The sequence below is a fragment of the Choloepus didactylus genome, chromosome 10, assembly GCF_015220235.1.
Source record: "Choloepus didactylus isolate mChoDid1 chromosome 10, mChoDid1.pri, whole genome shotgun sequence".
In the NCBI taxonomy this organism is placed as follows: domain Eukaryota; kingdom Metazoa; phylum Chordata; class Mammalia; order Pilosa; family Megalonychidae; genus Choloepus; species Choloepus didactylus.
In genome coordinates, this window is record NC_051316.1 from 91233688 (window position 1) to 91255866 (window position 22179).

At 48.6% G+C, this 22179-nt stretch overlaps 1 protein-coding gene across 1 annotated transcript in view; it reads right to left on the bottom strand.

Annotated features, from left to right (window-relative positions):
* The window catches only part of HMCN2 (hemicentin 2), a 145018-nt gene that overhangs the window by 117160 nt on the left and 5679 nt on the right, over positions 1-22179 (bottom strand). The window contains exons 2-7 of the mRNA XM_037797992.1: positions 13853-13923; positions 12529-12687; positions 11567-11689; positions 2752-2923; positions 2052-2158; positions 955-1075 (exon numbers count right to left, since the gene is read on the bottom strand). Of these exons, the coding sequence (XP_037653920.1) occupies positions 955-1075; positions 2052-2158; positions 2752-2923; positions 11567-11689; positions 12529-12687; positions 13853-13923 (753 nt within the window). The remainder of the gene's footprint in view (positions 1-954; positions 1076-2051; positions 2159-2751; positions 2924-11566; positions 11690-12528; positions 12688-13852; positions 13924-22179) is intronic.

Below are 22179 nucleotides of genomic sequence, written 5' to 3' on the forward strand. Positions count from 1 at the left end.
CATTTTAGCACTACATTTAGGATTTCTCTCTCTCCAAGACTGGCTTCAGAGTAGGTCTTAAGTTTCTCTGCCCTTCCCCTTCCTGCTCCTGGAAAAAACAGGCACAAAATGGGCAAAAGTCCCTTTTCCACTTTAAAGATGTCACTGCTGGTCCCGGTGGGAACCAACAAGGGCTGACAGGAACAACAAACATTAGAAAAGATGCAGACTTGAAAATAAGATTTAAGGGTCCAACATGCACCATTGTTGGTCACTATCCAGTGGCCCCCAGAGTTAGCCTGACCTGCTCCAGACCCTCCAGTCTCTCTTCGGAGCTAGTCCCAGCAAAACCCATCAAGTGGCCCCACGATGAGGGACCATATTTTCCAAACTACGAGTTGGGACCCCTGATTTGTCCACCATCTGGTATTTTCTGGCACGGAGCTCACACAGCCCGAGCTACAAGCCCCCTGTCTACCCTGGAGACCAGCCCTTCCCCAGGTGGAACAGTAATGGGACATGCAGGCACCGTCGGACCCAGATGCACAGCTTCCCATCATTCAGGAGACTCTGACTTGTGCTGCCAACCTCAACACCCCTCCCAGGCTACCCTGAACCTCATCAGCTTCCAGGGCATCTAAATGTCCACCAGACAAGTTTTCATGAAAAGAAAGGGGAAGAGACAAACTCAGTAACAAGGGGAGAGCATGAGGGTACTGGAGGCCTTCGGTTACAGTGAGGATGTTCTAAAGGTAAATTATCATAATGTCACCTTGGCTAGGGCTGCTGGAGATGATGCTGGCCCTGAACCTCAGTTTACCGCACTGGGATATGGGAGACTGGTCTGACTTGAGCCTTTGCGGGGCATATTCCATGGTCACATGCAGTCAGCCAGCCAAGTCTGCCCCCCAGAACGCCCTCCACATCCCAAAGCCAGGGCCCCTCTCTTCCGAAAGTGACTCAGCATCACAGTACCTTGCAGGGGCCACTCGATAGTGTGGTTGAGGTCCAGAGAGGGCTGGGTGGAGAAGCCGGCTCGGAAATCGATGTTGCTGACGCCCGTGACTCTCACTGAGTGGCGGCCGCTGCTGTAAATCTAGCACAGGCCCAGGCCCCAAGTCACTGGAGCATCCAGCCCCTGCACCCCAGCTCCAGGAGAGGAGGCAGCCAACCCGACCAAACTCTGGACTGGTGGGGCTGCCAGGCCCTGTGTCAGCAGCTGGAATTCTCCAGGCTTTGCAGACAAGTAAGCAACTTACTTGCTTCCGTATCTCAACATGACTCTCCCCCGTGAAGTGGACGAAGCCCCAGCTTACAACACTGTCCCGAGTGAGACTCCTGAAGCTGCTCTGCCTGTCTAGCTCTCCCCCGTTTCTGCAGGCCCTGATTATCTACTTGTGTATCTAATCTTCCTTGTCTTCCCCATCAGTATTAATACCTCTCGGCACAAAGTATCCCAGAGTTTAAAAGGCAGGCGGTTGGTGCTGCCACCCCACCCACAACACTTAACACAGTGCCTGGCACCCAGCTGGTGCTCAATAAACATTTTACCCATCAGCAGGGACTCACATGGCCTTCCAAGGCAGCAGCCTACCACATCCCAGGATACTCTCTCATGGACTCCCTGCTCACACGGGAGCTGAGCCTGCCCCCCACTCCTCAGCTTCCATAACCTTGCAGATTAGAACAGGCCCTGCTTCTCCTGCCAGCTGTAAACATCTGAGTCATCCCTTCAGGGTCACCATTGTTTTTTTTTTGTGCATTCTTCATAGGACATAGCTCTGTCACAAGCCAGATCACCACCAGCTCTGGATATTCAAATCATTTCTCCAAGTCCTTCTTTTAAGGACTAATCCCAAACCGCTCCACAGGGGTTCCTCTCACTGGTGCAAAACAGAATCAGAATGTTCCTCCTTTGTTCTTGATCCTTTACTTCTATTGATGTGCCCTAGAGATCACCGCCCAGGCCCCAGCCCTCAGTTTCCCTGGGCCCCAGGACCCTCAGAGCAGGGAGGAGGGAGATGGTGCTCCAGCTCAGTGAAACTGATCTCTCCCCAACCCAGTGCCCCTACCTTGATGGTCCACAGCCCGGGATGCTCAGGCTTAAAGGCCATGACCTTGGCTGAGTCAGGGATGTTGAGGAGCACACGGAGGCCTTCATCCTTCTGCAGGATCCTCCCTGTGGAACCCCAAGGACTGTTGAGTTTCCAACACTTTACTGAAGGTGATGGGGGATCCACCCTATCCTCAGGAATCCAGGACCCATCAGCCTGGGGCTTCCCAGAGGATCTGTCAAGAGAGTCTGTGGCAATCCCTGGACCTCCACCTCATTCTGCACTCTACCCTCACCCCTCCCCAGGTGCTGGCTGTACACCTGGTCATTTGACCTGGGTAGTCATGACATCCTCAGAGCAAGGTGGGACCAGGTGACCAGGTCACTGAGCCCAGCTCACTCCGTGGCCTTGACAAGTCCCTTCATCTCTCAGAGTCTCAGCTTCCCATCTCTAAAAGGTGCTACTAATTCCTGCCCTGATCAACACACAAGACTCACTTTCTAGACACCATCATTATTTTCATTCTCACTGCTTGGCTGCTAACAGTCAATGGCTTGCTGTTCCTCCTCAGGCGTCATCTCTGCCCTCCCCTCGGTCTCCTCCTCACTCACCCAGTTCCTGGAACCTTGTGTTCAAATCCCTGCCACCCTGCTTCTCTTGGGCTCCCAGCTCAGACTCAGAGAGGAGGAGGAAAGAGAACAGCCAAGGGCGCACGTACCCAGCGGATCACGGACTTCAATCTCAGGCCCTGGCCCGCTCAAGGAGATGGTGACCTCCTTCAGGCTGGGGTCGAAGGGGATCTTCCATGTGTGCTCCGCTTCCTCCTCATGGTCCGTGGACAGCAGATGCACCCTGGAGGCCTGGACTGCTGACTCCACCCACTTCAGCACCTGCGGAGGCAGCGTGAGAACTGGAGACCAGCGGACGACTATAACCTCTTGCTCATGTCTGGTCTACCTGAAGCAGGTCCTTAACTGCTGCCAGCTAGAGGCAGAATCTGCTCCTCCCACGGGTTTTGATGCTGTGAGGCAGATACAGCCTTTCCAGGTCACCTGAGGCCACACACTCCTCACTGTCCTACCCCAGGCCTGGCCATGCATTGTCACTCTCCTGGTTTCTGTGGGCTCTGAGTTGTGATGCCTGAATTGACTGAGGACTCAGCTTGGTGGGAAGGAGCAAGAGGGTCTCCCTCTGCTGGGAAGATGCTGCCTCACCTTCTCACCTGGCCAACTTCTAGTCCACCCATCACTCCTCCTCCAGGAAGACCTCTTGATACTGCATAGGCATGGATGAATCCCGGAGCTCTGGAATCTCCCCCAGACCAATGCAGCTCACAAGCACCCACCAAGGGGGTCTCAGACAATGCTCCCACAAGGGCACTGTGTTTTCTACGCAGGACCAAGAGTATCTGCTGCAGAGACACATGGCATTTCTTCCTGATTCATAGAAGACCAGGGATTAGAGGGGTGACTTTGTGATGGTGAGAAATCTTAAATCCTTGATTTCTCTAACTGCTTATTCAATCTAAAATCTGTTTTGGACAGGTCCCACTGAGAAGCAGATAAAAAGTAAGGACCTATCCTTAGAATATCATTTTGCTTAGGTACACATTTAGGGTATGATTTCAGGGGATTCTCAAACTCCTTTAAAGATCCCCCAGGAGCCCAAGATGCCCCCATGAATCCATGGACCCCATGTGAACATCCCTTTGATCTACTCTAGGATGGTTATCTCAGTGAAAGCAAGACTATTTAGTTTCTCCAAATCCTTACCACAGCCTTCTAGTCTATGGCCCTGCCTACCTATCCAGATCGATGTGGGGCCATCACACCCCTGACTTGTTATGCTGGAGCCCCTTGCCTCCCCTGGGTAGCCCCCCTCACATAAGCCATTCTCTTTGCAGGGAATGTCCTGCCCCCTCTTTACCTCTTAGCTTGAAGAGGCCTTCTCCAACCTATTCCCTGGCACATACCCTGGGAACCCACGTTTTCCTTTGCAGCATGTTGCATCCTAATCATTCATATGTATTGGTTTTGTGACTCTCCTCCCACTGGCCTGGAAGCTCGTGAGGGCAGAGACCTTCTGCTGTGCCCAGGAGTGTCTCAGCCCCAAGACCAGTGGGTGGCACACACTGGTCTGAGTAGGACTTGTTGACTGACAGGTGTGTGTGAGTATAGCTGCACACCCTCCTGAACAGGGTCATCAGGTTCACCTCCTGCAGATCTCACTCAATCCCCCACCCCTAGCTCACGTCTCCTATTTGCAATAGCTGAGTCTCCCAGGTTCCTAGCAAGGAAACCAGGAAAGAAGGAGAGGAAGGGGGCTCCTCAACTCTGGCCTGTCTCTCTCCAGGCCAAGTTACCTTAAGAAGCATCCTATGCAAACCCCAAAGGTGAAACAAAATGAAGCAAATGAGCTTGGCTTTATTCATATTTGTACCATAACCACAGAGAGAAAAGAATGATGTCAAGTCACTCTAGAACCCAAGAGTTTGAGTATACTTTCTCAGTGGAGTGTACCCTGAGGACAAAAAGAACTACAAAGAAATCTTAAACTTCATTCAGGAATTTTAGGTTAGTCACAGTATTGTGATTTTGAAACTGTTTTATGCATTTTGTGGGATAAAGCAAATACGTCAATAAATAAGTCTTGTTTTCTGAAACAAGAATTTCAGTGTAAAAGATACAAGTATAAAATCAAGTAAGCTAAGTAAAACATCTGCAGTGTTAAATTTGAATTGGAAATAACAGCATAATTTCTCTTCACACACACACACACACACACACACACACACACCCAGAAGCAATGACATCCCAGTATCCCAATATCAGTGATCACTCCTAGTACACATATTTTTTTAATTAAATTCAGCTTTATTGAAATACATTCGCACACCATACAATCATCCATGGTATACAATCCACTGTCCACAGTATGATAACATAGTCATGCGTTCATCACCACAATCTATCTCTGAACATTTTCCTTACATCAGAAAGAACCAGAACAAGAATAAAAAATAAAAGTGAAAAAAGAACACCCAAATCATCCCCCCATCCCACCCCGTTTGTCCTTTAGTTTTTATCCCCATTCCTCCACTCATCCATACGCTAGATAAAGGGGGTGTGATCCACAAGGTCTTCACGATCACACTGTCACCCCTTGTAATCTACATTATTATATAATTGTCTTCAGGAGTCCAGACTGCTGGGTTGGAGTTTGGTAGTTTCAGGTATTTCTAGTACACATATTTTGATTTCAAAATACCCCTCCTCACTAAAAGGAACTAGGGTTCCTTGGGAAAATGGCTGATTCCAGGTCTGGGGCAAGGAATATACAAGGTAAGCTTGAGATACAACTGGTCATTTCCTAAAGCAAGGGAACGCTCAAAGACCAATGGGGTCATGTCAAAAGGACACAGGAATTAGCTTACAGGAGTTTCCACCACCTAAATTTGCAACACTTTGAGGCTGAAAAAAATGATGACTGTAATTGGTTGAAATACTTTGTATTATATAATCCATGTGTCAATAATGATACTCAGCAAAAAGAAAAGCAAAATACAAAACAAATCAAAACAATAAATCCTCGTTTGCTACCGTTAGAGGTGACTTCTAAATTAAAGAGAAAGGATTACATGTGATTCTTGACTTTTCAATAGGAATGGTACTTCAGAGAACCCAAACCATCCTCTTGATGAGCAAAAGCTCTTCTTCATGGACGAATGCCAACTAATAAGTGTGGAAGGAATGATGCAATTAGGAAATCATCATTTTGCAACCCCTAATGAAATTGTTTCGGGCAAGGCTCCTCAGTGGATGCTAAAACCATCAGATGAAAGGTTGATGGGGAAATGGACATCTGCAGAGAACCAGCGCACCACTCCCAGACCAGGGAGTCATAAAGGGAAAACTTGGCTTTCAAAAGCTGGCTGTCATCACCTTAACCCAGTAATCAAATTTATCATCATTAATAGTGGAACAATCAGACATAGTTTGCCTCCTGGTGTGATGCAATAGAAAATGCACACAGCATCAATAATGAATTATTCCTGCCACAAATGTTAGCCTCCCTCCAATCAGGCTATTAGACTAACTCCAAATTTAAGGGAAATATAGGGAATAGAGAAACAAGTTAATGATACCACAAAGAAACAATCGGATAAACCTGAAAAATGGGGCATTGTACAAATCAAAGCCTCTTCAACAAATTAGCATAATGAAAAAGGGGGGGGGGCTGCTACAGATGTGGGAGAACTTAATAGATATGACCAAATGAAATGCACAGCACTTCACTGAATTCTAGTTTGAGAAAAACTCCTATAAAAGACATTTTGAGAACAATTAGGGAAATTTGAATATGGATTGGGTATTAGTTGATATTGGGAAACTATTAATAATTTTATTAGATGATATCATGGTTGTGTTGGTGACTGTCTTTTTAAAAACAAAAATTCATGCTGAATTATTTCCATAAGCTGCCACAGTTCAGCGATAAGTATAGAGGGAGACAGATGAAGTAAGTAGAGTAAAAACGATAACAATTGCTGAATCTAGTTTGGTAGATACATTCTTTTTACTTTTCTGTATCTTTGAAATTTTTCCCAAGTTTTTTAATAAGTAAAAGTCATTTAAAAAGAACACGTATGCTATGAGTTTAATATATACCTGGGCAAACACAGTGGTTTTGTATTGCTTGCCAACTCCAATCAACTGGGAATGACTTCCTGGGGAACTTATTTTTGAAGAAACATGAGGCCACCTTCAGAAAAAGTTCTGTGATTGACTAGCAATGCCTGTCATGGATGTGGGATGTCAGCGGTATCTTGAATGCTACATATTTGCCATTTTTGCTATAATTCACAGTCCTTGAGGTCTGCCTTACCATGTGATCTTCCACGGGAGGGAGGGTGAAAAGAAGGGAATTGGAAGAATTGCCCAGGATTTAGAAAATATTTATTTTTTGTTTAGACTGAGCTAGAGCGGGTGCACCCAGAAGTTTACAGCTAGACTTTAGTTATCATACGATAAGAATTCTGTTATAAAAACCCATCTGTTTTTATACCTGGAGGTACTTCATTCTTCTGTTTAACCTAGCTTTCTAAGTAATGTGTCTTTTGAAAAGGTCCCACCTGTCTTGCCTGAGGAATGGGGAAAAAGCATTTTGTCCATCCAGGGATGGATTGGTAGGAGGCCGCAGCCAAGGAATCCCAGCTGGAGGGGTGGACAGAAGCTGGCGAAGTGAGTGAGGGCCCTCCCCCAGAAGCAAACCAGCAGCTATGACCACTGTCCTCTTCCCCCAGGGCCAGGCCTTGTCATGGGTCAGGAGGAAACTAATGAACAAAGCTGCCGGGAGGTGGTAGCAGCACTAGCTGACAATTGCCCAAACAAGTAACACCCGCTACTGTGTTGCAACTGTCATTACAAGCTTGTTCTAGGATGTTCTGATGGAAGAAAGATGCCCAGGAGTTCAGGCTGCTGAACCATACTGGGTCTGAGACACAGGACAGAACGTCAGGGACCCCACCAGGAGATGTCGTGTCCACAGGGCCTGATCTGTGAGCAGACGACCACTCAGGAGTTGGAAGGGGGGAAGGGGTCTGACCCTCCTGTCCATAGCAAGGCCAGGAGCACTGTAGGACCAGCCCGGGGGCAAGGCCTTCTGAGCCCTGAGATGCCCCCAGGGCTCCAGAGTGGAACTGGGGAGTCTTCTGAGCAGAGAGCTTCATTAAGCAATCTCAGTGTTTACTTGGTGGAGGCAATGGCTTCCAGATGTTAGCAGGGGGAGGGGGCCTGCATTTGGGCTCATCTCTCTGTCGCTGATGGAGAAGGAAGGAAAGAATCTGGCACTGCTATCCCAGCCAGATGGCTGCTGCTCGGCCGTTCACAGCAGATAAATCACTTCCCTGTGGATCCTCCCAAGATACTTGACAGCCAGGGAGGCTGAGGAAGCAGAAGGGGGGAGCCAGGGGCCAAATGGGCCTCAGAACCACAGATCAGAAAGCTGAGGGGCTGGGATCCCCAAGCCCAGTGATATGGAGTGATGGAGAGAGATGGAGCTGGGTATGGGGTGACAGAGAGCGAGGGAACTGTCCAGGGTGTCTGCTCCTCACCATCTGGGCACCCCTGGGCACTCATCCCAGGCTCTACCTTTCTGAGAACCTCTTTTAGAGAGATGCCCCACTCTCTGGGAGACTATAACGAAATTGAGGCATCTTCTGGGCTCCACACCAAAGCATGGGGAGCTGGAGTTAGGACCACTGCTAACTCTTACCAAGGCCTTCCTGGGAGTCTAGCGAGCGCCAAGCACTGTTACATTTCATCCTTGCCAGCCATTATCTCATGAGGCTGGAGCTTTTGTTGACCCAACTATGCACATGAGGAAACCGAGGCCCAGAGAGGGTAAGTCGTATACTCAAGATCACACTGCACGTGGTGGCAGAACTGGGGTTTGAAGGCAGGCATCTTGCCTGGAAGCGGAAGCTTTAACCACTCTGATGTACCGCCTCCCTCTGGGGCTGATCGGGGATGAAGTCATCTCTGGGGCTGTGCCTCCTTATCCGTTAATTGGAACCGCCTGGTCAGAACCTTCCACAAGGTGGGGGGGGGGGCAGCTTCCTGTCCTAAAAGGCAGTTCACCTTTCCCCTAGTTGACATGGGGATTATCTGGACAATCTGCAGTTTTTTTTGTGCCTTCTGGTACTAGGCATGGCAGGGTTCTGAGCCCCCATGACTGGCTGTGCTGGTGCATTAGTTGGGGAAGGGGGGTAGATGGTGTAGAAGAGAATGAGAGGCCCAGTGCCCTCCTTCAGAGAAGATGGGGAGACTTCCCAGAAAGAGAAAGCTGCAGGATGGTTGGGTTTGCCCAGCTCCTCGAACTCACTCCCCACCCACAGCCTGGCTTTGGGCTGGGGGGCAGCCTGTGTGAGATGCGAGGCTGGGGTAAGGGGGTTCTTGGACCGATCTAAAAGTCTTGATCAAAACTGCATGCCTTTAGGACAGATTCAAGAAGCCACATTGCCCTCTTCAGACATGGTTCTCTGTCCGTGGATGGGAAAAGCTCCAAATTACCCCTACCAGTGAGGAAGAGGAGGGTCTTTGCCTTCCTTTAATTACCCTGAAACTCCAAAGGGGGTTCCTGGTACCAGAGAGGCCAATTTCACAATTGGAAAAAGCTAAATGTTCAAAATCATTGGGATCTAAGCATCAGTTATCACCTGCCTCATGTAAAGACTCTAGCTGCACCTGGCCTCTAGCAGGAGCTTAATACAGAAATAGAAGAGAGAATGCAAAATGTGTCACTCCTGCCACATTAGACATATTTTGAAAAGGTATAAGGATTAACCACATCTGCACAGTTTGGGGACTTTTCACAACTCCCAAAGAGTACTTCTCCCAGCTGGAGTCCCTTTGGCTGGGATGAAAGCTCTGTTTGCCTCTCCTGGGGAGATGACCAGAGCCCTGGCTGCTCCAGCCACTTTCCCAGACTTGCAAAATGTCTGGGAACATCTGGAAGGGACCAGATCCAAGACATTAAGCTAACAGAGCACCATGTCCAGGAAGGAGAAGGACCCAGGCTCCTGCCCAGAGGCAGCTGGTCTTGGCCATCGTGGTGCCACTGAGTCAGCAGAAGGTTGGATGCCACAGCCACAAGCCGGTGGATTTGCCCTCAGTTTTCTGCCTCCAGGGTGGGGCTAAGAGAGCCGGCCCCACACCTCGCAAGCTTTCTTCCACCGGCCTGCCCGGCTGCTCTGCCCTCTGATTTGCCCCTGGCAGGAACTCAGTTCCCGTGCAAGTTGCACAGATAGGTCTTCCCAAAAGCAAGAACCAGGCCATCCCTCCAATCTGAAACACCCCCCACCCTGGCTTGGGCAGCTCAGTGCCAGGATGGGCTGACATGCCAAAACATAAAGCCCAATGTGTCACAGAGAGCCATAAACGCCATCTGTCAACAGGGAGTTAAGGCGTGCTAATCTAAACATGGCCCTGGAGACCACTCTCTTCGTTTCATAAATATACAATACATAAACTCTTTCCTGGAGGTGACGGCAGGGCTGGCTCAAGGCCACAGCTGGCCTCGGAGACACTGCCTCTCCCACCTTCCTTTTCCCCAGGGCCTCAGGTGCGAGGCCATGGGTCCGTGCATTCACCTGCTGTTTATTTACTGAGCACCGGCCATGCGCTGGCCGCTGGCTGGAAGCTGGAGACACAGTGGCCAATGGGACCCACAACACCCCTGCCCTCGGGAGCTCTCAGCTTAAGTGACATTAAATAATTGCACAACTATAAAACTGCAATCACGTAAAGCAGCACAGGGAGTTGTGAGAGGGTATGAAAGGGACTAACTTAAATCTTGACGGGAAATCAAGAAAGGTCTCCCTGAGGAGGTGACATGTCGGCTAACACTGGGACAATGAGAAGCAGCCAGGAGAAGAGGACCTGGAAGGACAAGCCACACAAGCAAAGGCCCTGGGGTGGGGAGGGGTGGGGGGCACTGAAGAAACAGCAAAGAGGCCAGCGGGGCAGCATGTGACGGGCAAGGGGGAGAGCCCAGGGGATGAGGCCAGAGAGACGGAGGGGTCAGGCTGGGTCTGCATGGTCTCGGAGGGGGATGGGAGGAGCTGGGTCAGATTTGTTGTGGAAGGTGCTGGTGGCCTGCTGGAGCCGGCTCATTCCAGCTCCTGAAAGCCAACAGTTAGCCTTGCTTCCCAACTCCATGTTCAGTGACTTCATGAAGTCAATATGAAATAAGTCAAGGCAGGAGTCCTTACACCATGGAAATAGGCATTTTTCTTTCCAGAGAGATGGTTGTTAAACATTTACCAACATGCCACCCAAAGGATGCCCTTGGGTGCTGGGAAGGAGTGGAAGTGTGGGGTAGAGAGAGAGCAGGAGGAGCCCTGAGCAGGCAGGTGGAGCTGGAAGGGAGGAAGGGCAGGGCACCTGGCCCAGGAGCAAGACCAGGACGCAGACACCTGGCTAACACCAGGGCTTGCGGGAATCCGGACCTTTGGCAGCAACACACATCAGGCCACACGGCCAAGCAAGCCCCTCTTCACCAAGACCCCAAGCAGGATTTTCTGTCCCAGCAACACAGCCAGACTGTGGGATCCCTCACACCCCTCCACCCATCCTCAGGTCCCCTGACTCCGGGGGGGGGAAACTTGGAAGACACCCCACGCCCACACTTGGGCCAAACTTTGCTAGGTCCATCCTGCCAGACTGAACCAGTTGTGGGACTCAGGGCAAAACCCGGGTTGCTTGGTCAAGTCTTGGCCTCCCTATGTGTGAAATGGGAAAACCTGTAGCAGTTGTCTCTGGGGTGGGTTGGGAGGGTTCCAGAAGGTGAAGTAAAGCTCTGAGCATAGCGCTTCCTGCGCCTGCCCTGGGGCAAACTCTCAGCCCTGAACAGCTGTCACTGCTATTCAACCATCCAGCAAAGACCCCCTAGAGACGCAAGGAGGGCCTCACCATCCCTGGAGACCAGGCTCAGGCTCAGGAGGTCAGGGGAAGGTACCCCCACCTGGGGCTCACCTCAGCCACTTGCTGCTTGTCCAGGTGGAACACCTGCCCAGAGCTGGTGGCGGCAATCTCTTCGTAGGCCAGGTAGCCAGGATGACTGTGGTCACCACAGTCCCCCGTCAGCACAAAGACCACCTGGAAGACAGAGACACAGCCTGGCACTTGGCTTCCCAGGCACCTATTCAGGTGGAAGTGGCAGGGCCCAAGCCAGCCTCACCCTTTCCTCCCCCTGGGCCTGGCTGACCCATCTATGCAATGGGAGTAACAAGGGAGCAGGAGCTATAGCAGGTCAAGAGTTCAGCCCAGGGCCAGGAATATAGTAGATGCTCAATAAACGAGAGACATCATTAAATAGACAAGGAAGGGAATGGGAGTGGCCCCTCGAGGCAGCAGAGGTAGAAGAACCGTGGAGAACCAGAGTTTATTCTAGAGGCAAGAGCAGAGAAGCTGCCCCAGATGTTGAGGTCTTCAGCCAAGGAAGTCAGATGGGCCAGTCCTGCTCCCTTCCCCACTCACGTCCCTCTCCCCACCCCTCACTGCAAAAACAAAAAGCAACAGCCTGGCTGTGCCTCCCAGACCCTGAGACAATGGGGAAAGGGTGACGTGAGCTGCAGAGGCCACAAGCAGAGGTCACGCCAGGAGGGAGATGGATTGCACAGGCTTTGACAGGGTGTAAAAGGAGCAGGGTGTTGTGGTCTTTATCAAAAACGAGCCTTGCCAAAGAAGCTGTGAGCCCCAGCCCCAGCAGGCAGGGGGCCCGGAGGATGAGAACACGCTTGGAATCCACCAGACCTGCTTGGTTCTGAGAGCTGAGGACAGTGGCTGCAGAGGGTGGGACAGAGGCTGTCGAAGAAAAGCACCCAGCCCCTCCCGTCTCCAGGTGGGGGCTCAGGGCTGCCCGAGCTGGAGACCCCAGCTTCCTCAGGACCCACTCCTGGCCCCCACACTCAAGCCCCCCAAGCCGGGTTGCTCACCTGCGACTGTTTAAGCTGCAGGAGACGCAGCACCTCCTCTTTTTTGTGATAGTCCTTGGCGCGGGCGTCAGTGAAGACGTAGATGAAGGAGCCCGGGTTGGCAACCTCCACCGCAGCCTTGATGGCCCCCACACTCATCTCTGGGCAGTCGCCACCTCCCTGTAGGACCGGGTGTGTCAGCAGCTGCACCCACCTCCACCAGGTGGGACCCACCAGAGACACCTTCTCCAAATCCAACGTGAGTCTGGGAACCACCTTAACCTGCCTCTGCTCCACCCATCCAGGGGTCGGGCCCTGACCCCAGCCACTCCCTTCCTGGAGACACCATGTAGGATCTGACTGGCCTGAACTTTAGCCCGGCATCATCATCCATTCATTCACCCATGGAAGACTGACACGGTCCCCACCCACATGGAATCTGGTGTGGGAGACAGACTTTACACCAATCATGTGGTAATGTTTAATTGCCATGGTGATGAGTGCTACAAGAGGGGTGGGCAGGGAGTCAGGGGACCATCTAGACAGATGCCTAGAGAAGCCATGTGTAAGCCAAGGCTTGAGACTAGGAGGGCTCAGTCAGGAGAAGGGAGAGGTGAGCATCACCGGGTAAGAGGAAAGCATCCAAAGCCACCACCCTAAATCCTCTTTGAAACCTGTCCTGATACCAATCCCAAATAAACATACACGTCCCCTTCCTGCTAACCAGGTAGGAACCCTCTGTGGGAAGGCAGCACATCCTCATCTCATCCATGTTTGTACACCAAGCTCCCAGCAGGATTTAATGAGGTAACTTCTCAGAAAAATGCAGCTTTCCTTGATGTAATCCTTCATCCCACTTACTGAGCCCCTGCAGATGCCGGGCCCTGCCCCGCAGAAAACGAGACCCATGTGCAGGCCCTGCCTTCAGGAAGCTTGTGGCCTTGGTGAGAGGAAGGGGGGAGAGGCACCGCACAAAGGCACTCAGTATGGCAAAGCCATCACACACACCCTCAACTGGGTGCCAACGCCTCCTCCTTCTGCCCCCTTCCTTCACTCACTAAATAAAGAAGCATCTACTGTGTGCCAGGCACAGGGGCTACTACAGGTACTCAGTTCACTGAATAAAGGAAGGAACCCCAGTAAGGAAGGAATCTGCAGGACTCCCAAGCTGGGGTGAAGGCCACAGAATGCCTGGAGGCAGGTCAAGGTGGGTGGAGGCAGCCGCCATCTTGGCCTCTAAGTGGGGCAAAGACGTTGGTTTTTGGCGTGGGCCAGGAAGGACTGCACAGCAGGCAAGCAGCCTTGGAAAGCAGCACAGCCATCAGCTAGGGTGGGGGCAGCCCACCTGCACGTAGAGTTCTCTCAGCTCCCTCTGAAACACTTCTGGGTCCGCCGTGAGGATCACTGGGCCAATATCTGCAGAAAAGAGAGACAGGCCCAGGGGAGCTGGGACTCCCAGATGCACACCCCAGTGGGCTGGGAACGAAGTTGCACTATGTGCACATCAGAGGAGAAAGGAGCTGAGGTCTGGGTTCCACAAAAGCAGAAGAGACAACGGAGCAGCTTCCAGGGTTGCCCTTCCAAGGACCAGGCCTGGATGGGGAGGTCAGACCATCCTGCCCCATTCCCCACTCCAAACCAGGGACCCAAGCTCCAGGGAAGGGGGCAAAGGGCAAACCCCTGGACCCTCCTCTGGAACAGCAGTTCCCAGCCTTTTCTGACCAAGATTCCCTTAGTAACCCCCATTCTACCACCCCATCCGCCCTCATTCTCAGTCGAAAAAGAATTCTGGGAAGACAAAGAAATAAAGAAGTGAACAAATATTCGAAGTGGGCCATACAGCAACTAACCAACACCAGACTGATCAATAAGAGTCAAACCTTTCAGAAACTCCCTCCACATGGTAGCTAACTTCAAAAGAGCAGCAGTTAAGATGACAAAGATTGCCAACACCTAACATGGGTGAGGAAGTAGAGTGACTGGGACTCTCAAACACTGCTGGTGGGAATGCAAAACAGTTAAACCATTTCAGAAGACAGGTGGAGGTTTCTTTAAAAGTTAAACACACACGCACCATAAGATTCAGCCATTCCACACCTAGGAATTCACCCAAGGGAAATAAAAACATATGTCCTCACAAAGACTTGTACAAGAATGTTTACAGCAGCTTTATTTTCCCTAAACTGGAAACTGTCCAAATGTCCAACAACAAGTAAATGGATAAACAAATATTGCTCAGCAATATAACAGAACAAACTACTAATCTAGGCCGCAACACAGAAGAAGTTCACAGACATTAAGCTGAACTAAAAAAGCCAGACACAAAAGAGAACACACTATATGATTCCATTTATAGGAAGTTCTGTAACCATCAAAATTAATCTAAGGTGAAAAAAATCAGAGGGTACCTGGGGGGCAGAGGAGACTGACTTGGAAGTGATACAAAGGAACTTTCTGAAGAGACAGAAATGTTCTATATTGTCTTAGGGGTGTGGGTTCCACAGATGTACCCACTTGTCAAAACTGTACAGAGAAGAACTGTGCATTTCAATGTATGTAAATTTTTCCTCATAAAATATGAAGTATAAAAAGGGTAATAAGTTAGGCGGGTGGAGAGTCGGAGGAGGTACAGATGAAAAAAGAATGGCAGAATTTTTTTGATAATTGGTGATGTTCGATGATGAGTACACGGGGATTCGTTGTACTATCCTGCTTACTTTGTATATGTTTGAAAATTTCTATACCGAAACAGTCATCAAAAGCCTCAGCCGACATAAGACAATATAGCCAGTATCCTGAAAACAAAGCTAGAATTCCAACTAGCCATGTGGATATGTGCACAATAGTGATTTTGCAAGCTTGTGTGGACATGAGATTTCTTAGGAAAATATTTAATTTGAGTCCATGGTGAACTCTGGTAATGAACTATTTTTAGTTCAGCAATTCTAAATTCCCATCACCCTAAAAAACTTCCATACTTGGTAACTAATAGCAGACACTAGTCTGTCTTAGAAAGGGAAGCCCATGGAATTTTCCAGTGTTGTCCTCCAATTACCAAGGAAGGGTCTGGACACCAGCTCCTCAGCTGGTCGCTTTAAGAATCACCACCCTGGAGCACCCTGCAGTTCTGGAATTATCTGTCACCTCCTGTGCCCTTTTTATGACCGGTTCTGGTTTTATCAAGTCCTTCCCACTGTCTCCCTTTCTCTAAACCCTACAGCTATGAATCAACCCATATACAGCAGCTGAAAAAAAAACCTTTGACCTCAGACAGATCTGCTCGGAATCCTGGCTCGTCCTTCACCAGGTACAGGCCCTGACAGAGCGCATATCGCTGCCCAAGCCTCAGTTTCCTCGACTGTAACACGAGGCACATAACATCACCATCTCCCTGCTACTGAGTGGTCATCGTGAGGATTCAATGAAGCCAGTAGGGGACACCCAGCAGGAGCTCGGCCCAGGGCAAAGGATCAACAAATGGGAGACAGCACCGTGGTATCAGCAGCTAAATGTCTGTGCTTCCGTGAGCAGTCTTCCATGACGCAATCAAAGATTTCTTGCTTCAATTGGCGGTCCTCAAATTCTAATCTGACTGAGAAAAGCTGTAATTTTACTCAATTTTCATTATTCCTTTGTCATATAATAATGGGTTCATTGTAAAAAAAATAATTTACACTAAGGATATTGACATTTACTAAGCACTTATTAAGCGCCAGGTTGTATGTGAGGATGCTTCCCATGTGTTAGCTCACTGAATCCTCCATGGTACCTGGTAGACCCCAGTCTTACCAGGTTTTTTACAGCGTTTTCTACATTTTACAGAGGAAAAAATGGAAGCCCAGAGAGGTTAAGTAACTTGTCCAATGACACACAGCCAGTGAATGGCAGAGTTGGGATATGATCAAAGGTCTTCATAATTCCAGTAGCCAAGTTATTGGCTGTGAACTGTACATAGAAATTCCTGACAAGCAGAAAGCAGAAGGGGGTGAGGTGGAATTACCTGTAATTCTGCCAATCAGAGATAATAATTTTAATTTTTGTATACAACCTTCAAAATTTGTATTCATATATGTAAGCATATAAATAAATCTTATATAAATGCATATTATTTTAAGCAGACATTTTATTGACATATAAATAGCATATTATTGTTAACCTGATATTTTTCAATGGCAACATATTGTGAGCATCTTTCCTGAAGGTTAAAGACTCAGTCCAACATCATTTTAATGGCTATAATGTCTTTCCTTTGTATAACTGTCTAATAACGAACGTGCCCAAATCCCATATTATTTTGTTTCCAATTTTTATTATAATGAATAATGTTATTAAGAACATCTTGTACTCATAGTTTTTAGGCATTAGTTGGTTTGTTTTCTTAGGATGAATTCCCATAAATAGAATCGCTGGGTCAATGGCAAGGGCATTTGTAAAGACTTTTGATTCAAACTGTCCTCCACACCCCAGACACTCCTGCCTCCAATTCGTCCTACCTGCCAATTCCAGAGCACTCACCCTCACCTGCTGTTTTGCTTAGATCACCCCTGGCTCAAGAATCAACAGTGACTGCTCATCACCTGCAAAGCAAGCGTTGCCTCTTCAGAGCCCGGTTCTGGAATCTGGTCAGCTCCATCCTCCTCCATCAGGACCAGTCGGTGATGTCCATCTACCTGGTGGCTCCCAACAGTGATCCAGACCTAGACTGACCACTGCTGCCCCTTCACAGCAACATGAGAAAAATGAAGCTGGTGAAGAAGTGGGGTTTTCATAAGCAAATGTGTTCAACTGGAAGAGCTACCCCTTATTCTACAGTCTATGTGCTTCCTATTTGGGGGATTGGGAGTTATTTTTTGTTTCATGGAAGGACAATAATAGTAATGGAATAAATTTCGTTCATGGTTCTACTTGGAAATATAAAATGTTAGCTACCTTATGCCAGTTCTCTCTGTTTTCTTTTGGTTTTCTTTTCTTTTAGTTTTTTTTTTTTTTTTAAACAATTTTACTGGATTGAGGAACCCAAAGCCTGAGGTTGAGAGGTGAGGAAGTTGCCAGACCCACCGTCTAAAGTCTGGTCTTCCATTGCCAAGTTTGTTCTGGGAGGTTCTGCACCCTGGGAGAAGGAAGTTTCTTCTGGGAAATCAGCCCATCCTGACTTCCCCATGCCCCTCAGCAAGGCTCAGACCTCCCCCAACAATGACCTCCTCTTCTGACCGCCTCGTGCCCCAAGTACTCAAGTACTCAGCCAGCACGTGCCAGGTGCCAGAGGCTGTACAGCTAAAGCGATTCTGGAAAATTTCAGGAGCTAGAAGGGATCCCCTGGCTGGGAAGTCCTTAAATAGATTTTTAAGGTTGGCCTTTGTATTAATTTCCTATTACTGCTCTAACAAATTATCACAAAGCTTAATGGCTTAACACAACACAAATCTATCTCTGGAGGTCAAAAGTCCTAAAATCGAGGTGTCAGAAAGGCTGCATTCCTTTCTGGAGGCTCTAGGGGAGAATCCATTTCCTTTACTTTTCCAGCTTCTAAAGGCTGCCTGCATTTCTTGGCTTGTGGCCCCTTCCTCCATTTTCAAAGCCAGGAGCTTAGCATCTTCAAATCTCTGACCTCTGCTTCCATCATCACATCTCCTTCTCTGACTGATCCTCCTGCCTCCCTGTTATAAGGACCCTTGTGATTAGATTGGACCCATCTGGATAATCCAAAATAATCTCCCCTTCACAAGATCCTTAACTTAGTCACATTTGCAAATTCCCTTCTGCCATGTAAGGCAACAAATTCACAGGTTCTGGGAATTAGATGTGAACATCTTTGGAGGGGCATTATTCTACCTCCCACAGCCTCCACTATCCTGTCTCCAGCAAGAAGGGACTTGGGCAAAACCAATTTGACTACAAGCCTACGTGCCACACATAATAATGGTGAGAATGAAGAGATCCAAAGACAACTCTCTTTCCCTGCTTTTTACAGATGAAGAAACTGAGACCCAAGAGGGAAAGAGACAGTCCCTCAAATCCACATGGGACAATTTGGCACAAGAGGTGACTGGATACATCATGAGGGCAGTGCCTGGCACATGGCAGGTGCTCAATAAGTATTGTTCAAATGAATGAATGAATGAACACATCAATGAATTCCCTACTGCTTGTGCAGCCCCAAGTCCAAGTTTTATCTATCACTATATCCTGTGCCCAGCACATTGCCAGGCCTATAACCAACACTCAGCACCCTGTCCAGGACAAAAACCACAAGCTGCCCTTCCTAGAGAAGGATGATGATGATGATGATGATGCTGATGGGGAGGAGGAGGAGGAAGTTGATTATGATAGTGGTGATGGTAACAACAGCTTCTGAGCATTGAGCACTTATTATTTTACAGGTGTTAGCTCACTGAATCCTTCTAACATCTCATGAAGTCAGTCCTATTAATGCCTCCCTATTACAACTAAGTATGCCGAGACTTAGAGAAGTTAAATGCTTTGGTGACGGTCACACAGCTGCTAAGCGGTAGCTAATACCCAGACCCACATCTTTTTGGTGCTTAAGCTCATATCCTTTGCCATTGGCTATACTGCCTCTAAAAATAATGATGACAACGATCTCGATGATAATAGCTACCAGTGATTCAGTATTTACTAAGCACCAGGTTCCCCTCTATGTAGTTAGGGCCTTTGGCTCTCAAAAACCCTACAGCAACCTAGGAAGTCTACTATTTATTATCCCCATTTTACAGATGAGCCAACTGAGCCCCAGAGAAGTAGAGTGGCCTGCCCAAGATCTCACAACTAGGAAGCAGCAGAGATGGAATTCAAATCTGCATCAGTACAATCCCAGATCTCAGCTCTCAGTCACATGTGGAGCTGCAGATACTCTGAACTTCTTCCCCAGTCCCTCATTCCTGCCCCTGGGGAGTGGGGAGGGGGTTCATGATTGAAAGTGGGCACTTGCCAAACAGCTGGGCAGATATGGCACACAGTCCACCAGAGCAGGGTCTACCAGCTAAGGGAATGATTAAACCCACGACCTTGGCTCCACTAGTGCCACCCTGAAGCATATGAGCCCCACAAGCCAGGCCCAGAACCAGTCTCTCCATAGGTGAGTTCTTCCACTCCAAAAGAGGGAGAGTGTGCAGTCAGCCAAGAGGACTCTTCCTGACATGTAAGGAGCACACTTGTGTGGAATGTCCCAGCCTGTGACCCACTTAGTGCTCCAGCTGTTGGCCAACCCCTCCCAGCCTTGTGTGCTGATGAGGCAGTCACTTACTGTGCCAGTGCAGATGGTCAAGGCTGCAGCCAGGCAGATGGAATCCAGCTCTCAGAAAAAACCCACATCGAGGACCTTTCCCAAGGCCTGCCCTTCCCCCTCCTCCCCAAAAGTGGGGCTTGACCCCTTGGGGCAAACTCTGTCTGCATGCACACCCCCTCTGCTACAGTGACCCCAGCAGAGTATGTGGAGTTCATGGAGTCTCAGGTCCCTGCCATCTTCGTGGGGACATTGCCTCCCCTCTCTAGGACTCAATTCTTCCATCTCTAAAAGCAGGGGCTGGAGAAAACAACCTCTAGCCTTCTAGAATTCTGAGGGTTCTAAGCCCAAGTCTGGGCTTTGTCCCTTGAACATCCCCAAAGAACAGACATAGTGAGACAGGAACCAATTAGGCAAGTGACTCTTCCCCAACAAGCCAAAAGGACCCCAGAACCTTCCTTTGCCCCCTCCTTGATGTCCAGGAGTCCAGAACCTGAGTCTCCCTGGGCCCCCTCACGAGGACCTAAGCTCTATCCCTGAATGCCAGGTGGGTTCTGAAACCAGGATGGTCCTGACAATCCTCATCTGCTCAACCCCCATCGTCAAGGACCGAAGGTGCCACGCGAGTTGGCGCAACCTTGCCCAGCCCACAGTGAGCCCTCAAGAATTGAGTATTATCTCAATAAAACTGCTTTTTAAAAAAAGCATAAATGACATTTTGAGGGGAAAACAAAGAATTGCATATTGAATGAACGAAGACCGCGTCTGTCAAGGCTCCCGGAACGAGCTGGGACTGTAAGGCTGATGTGACGCACCCAGCCGACTGCAGCCTCTTGGAGGAGCCTCCCACCTCAGATCCACTGGCTTCCGTCCCCTGCTCCTCCTACTCAGTCCTGTCTCCCTCCTCACACCCCTCCCCTGTGCAGATTCATGCCTGGAAAGCCCAGGCAGGGCAGGGACGCTGCCCTTTGACAAGGCGTGATCTGGCCCAGCCAGGCAGTCCTGGCCTCAGACAGCCTCGGAAAGAGGCATAGGCTCCGACCTCCCGGCCTCCATGGAAAGAGACCCTGGGCCACCGCAGCCTCAGTGAAGACTGATGGTTTCTATTTCTTGATGAGAGGCTGGTTAATAGCAGTGTCCCTTAGGGGTGATAGCACGACCTCTAAACGCACCCACACACGAGGATGCAGCCAGAGCCTGAGCCATGCCTGCAACTCTGTGCACTGCACTTACTCTCCGCTCACCTGCATCCACAACTCCGAGGGAGCCCAAAACACCTCTTCCCTGAGCAAAGCTGACAGTGCATCCAGCAACCCAGGGCCAAGAGGAGAGAAACCCCAGAAGATGCTCAGACTCACCAACAATCCTGCATATGCAAATTAAAACAAGGTACCATTTCTCACCTACCAAATTAGCAACAAATGGAAAAGGGTGATGTGCATCATGCTTACCAGGTGTTGAAAAAACACAGTCTCATAGGGTTGGTAGGAGGCAGAATGGAGGACAGTATCATAACATCTATCAAAATTAAAAGTGCCCATACTCTTTAACAAAGCAATTCCATTTCTGGGAATCTGTCCCATAAATATATGTGCAAATGTGTGTGTGTTTCTTCTATAGACACAGAAAACAACCTATTTCTACAAGAGGGGGATGGTTGGATAAATTAAGATAATCCTTCCTGTAGCACCATTAAAAACCATGGAGTGGATCTGTATTTTCTGATATGGAAAAATATCTATGATATGATTATTATGTGAGGAAAAGAATTGCAAAAGAGTATGCAGAGTATAATCCCATTGCTTCTATAACAAAGAATAAACAAGCGAATGGATACACACAGAGAGACAAGAAGGACCCAAATTATTTTAAATATTTGCATCTCTTGAGAATAGTATGATTAGCATATTATTAGAATATTTCACAAGCATGTATTAATTTTTCAATTTTTACAGGAAAAAAGGTTATTAACTGACAGAATTAATAAGACTTGATGCCAAAATTTGACAAAGAACACAAAGAAAAAATCACTACTTGATGATCACACTTATTGAAATGAAATGCAAAACTCCTAAACAAAATACTAGCAAATAGAATCCAGCTGTATATTAAAAGAATAATACACCATGACCAAGCAGCACTTATGTAAGACATGTGGAGACAGCTAAAAATTAAGGCATCACGTCAATAGGACAAGAGAACAAAGAAAGTCACTTGCTAAAATTCAGCACCCATTACTGTTTTTTAATCTCCCTCTCAGAAAGTTAGAAATAGAAGTATCTTCCTTTACCTAACAACTAGTTTAAGGGGGGAAAAAACCCTTCAGTAAAAAAATTGGAAAGAAAAAATGTATGTATATATAAATGATTTGCTTCCCAACATACCAGGAGTACTCATTTGCAAAAAAATACTGTAATGGAAAAAAACTC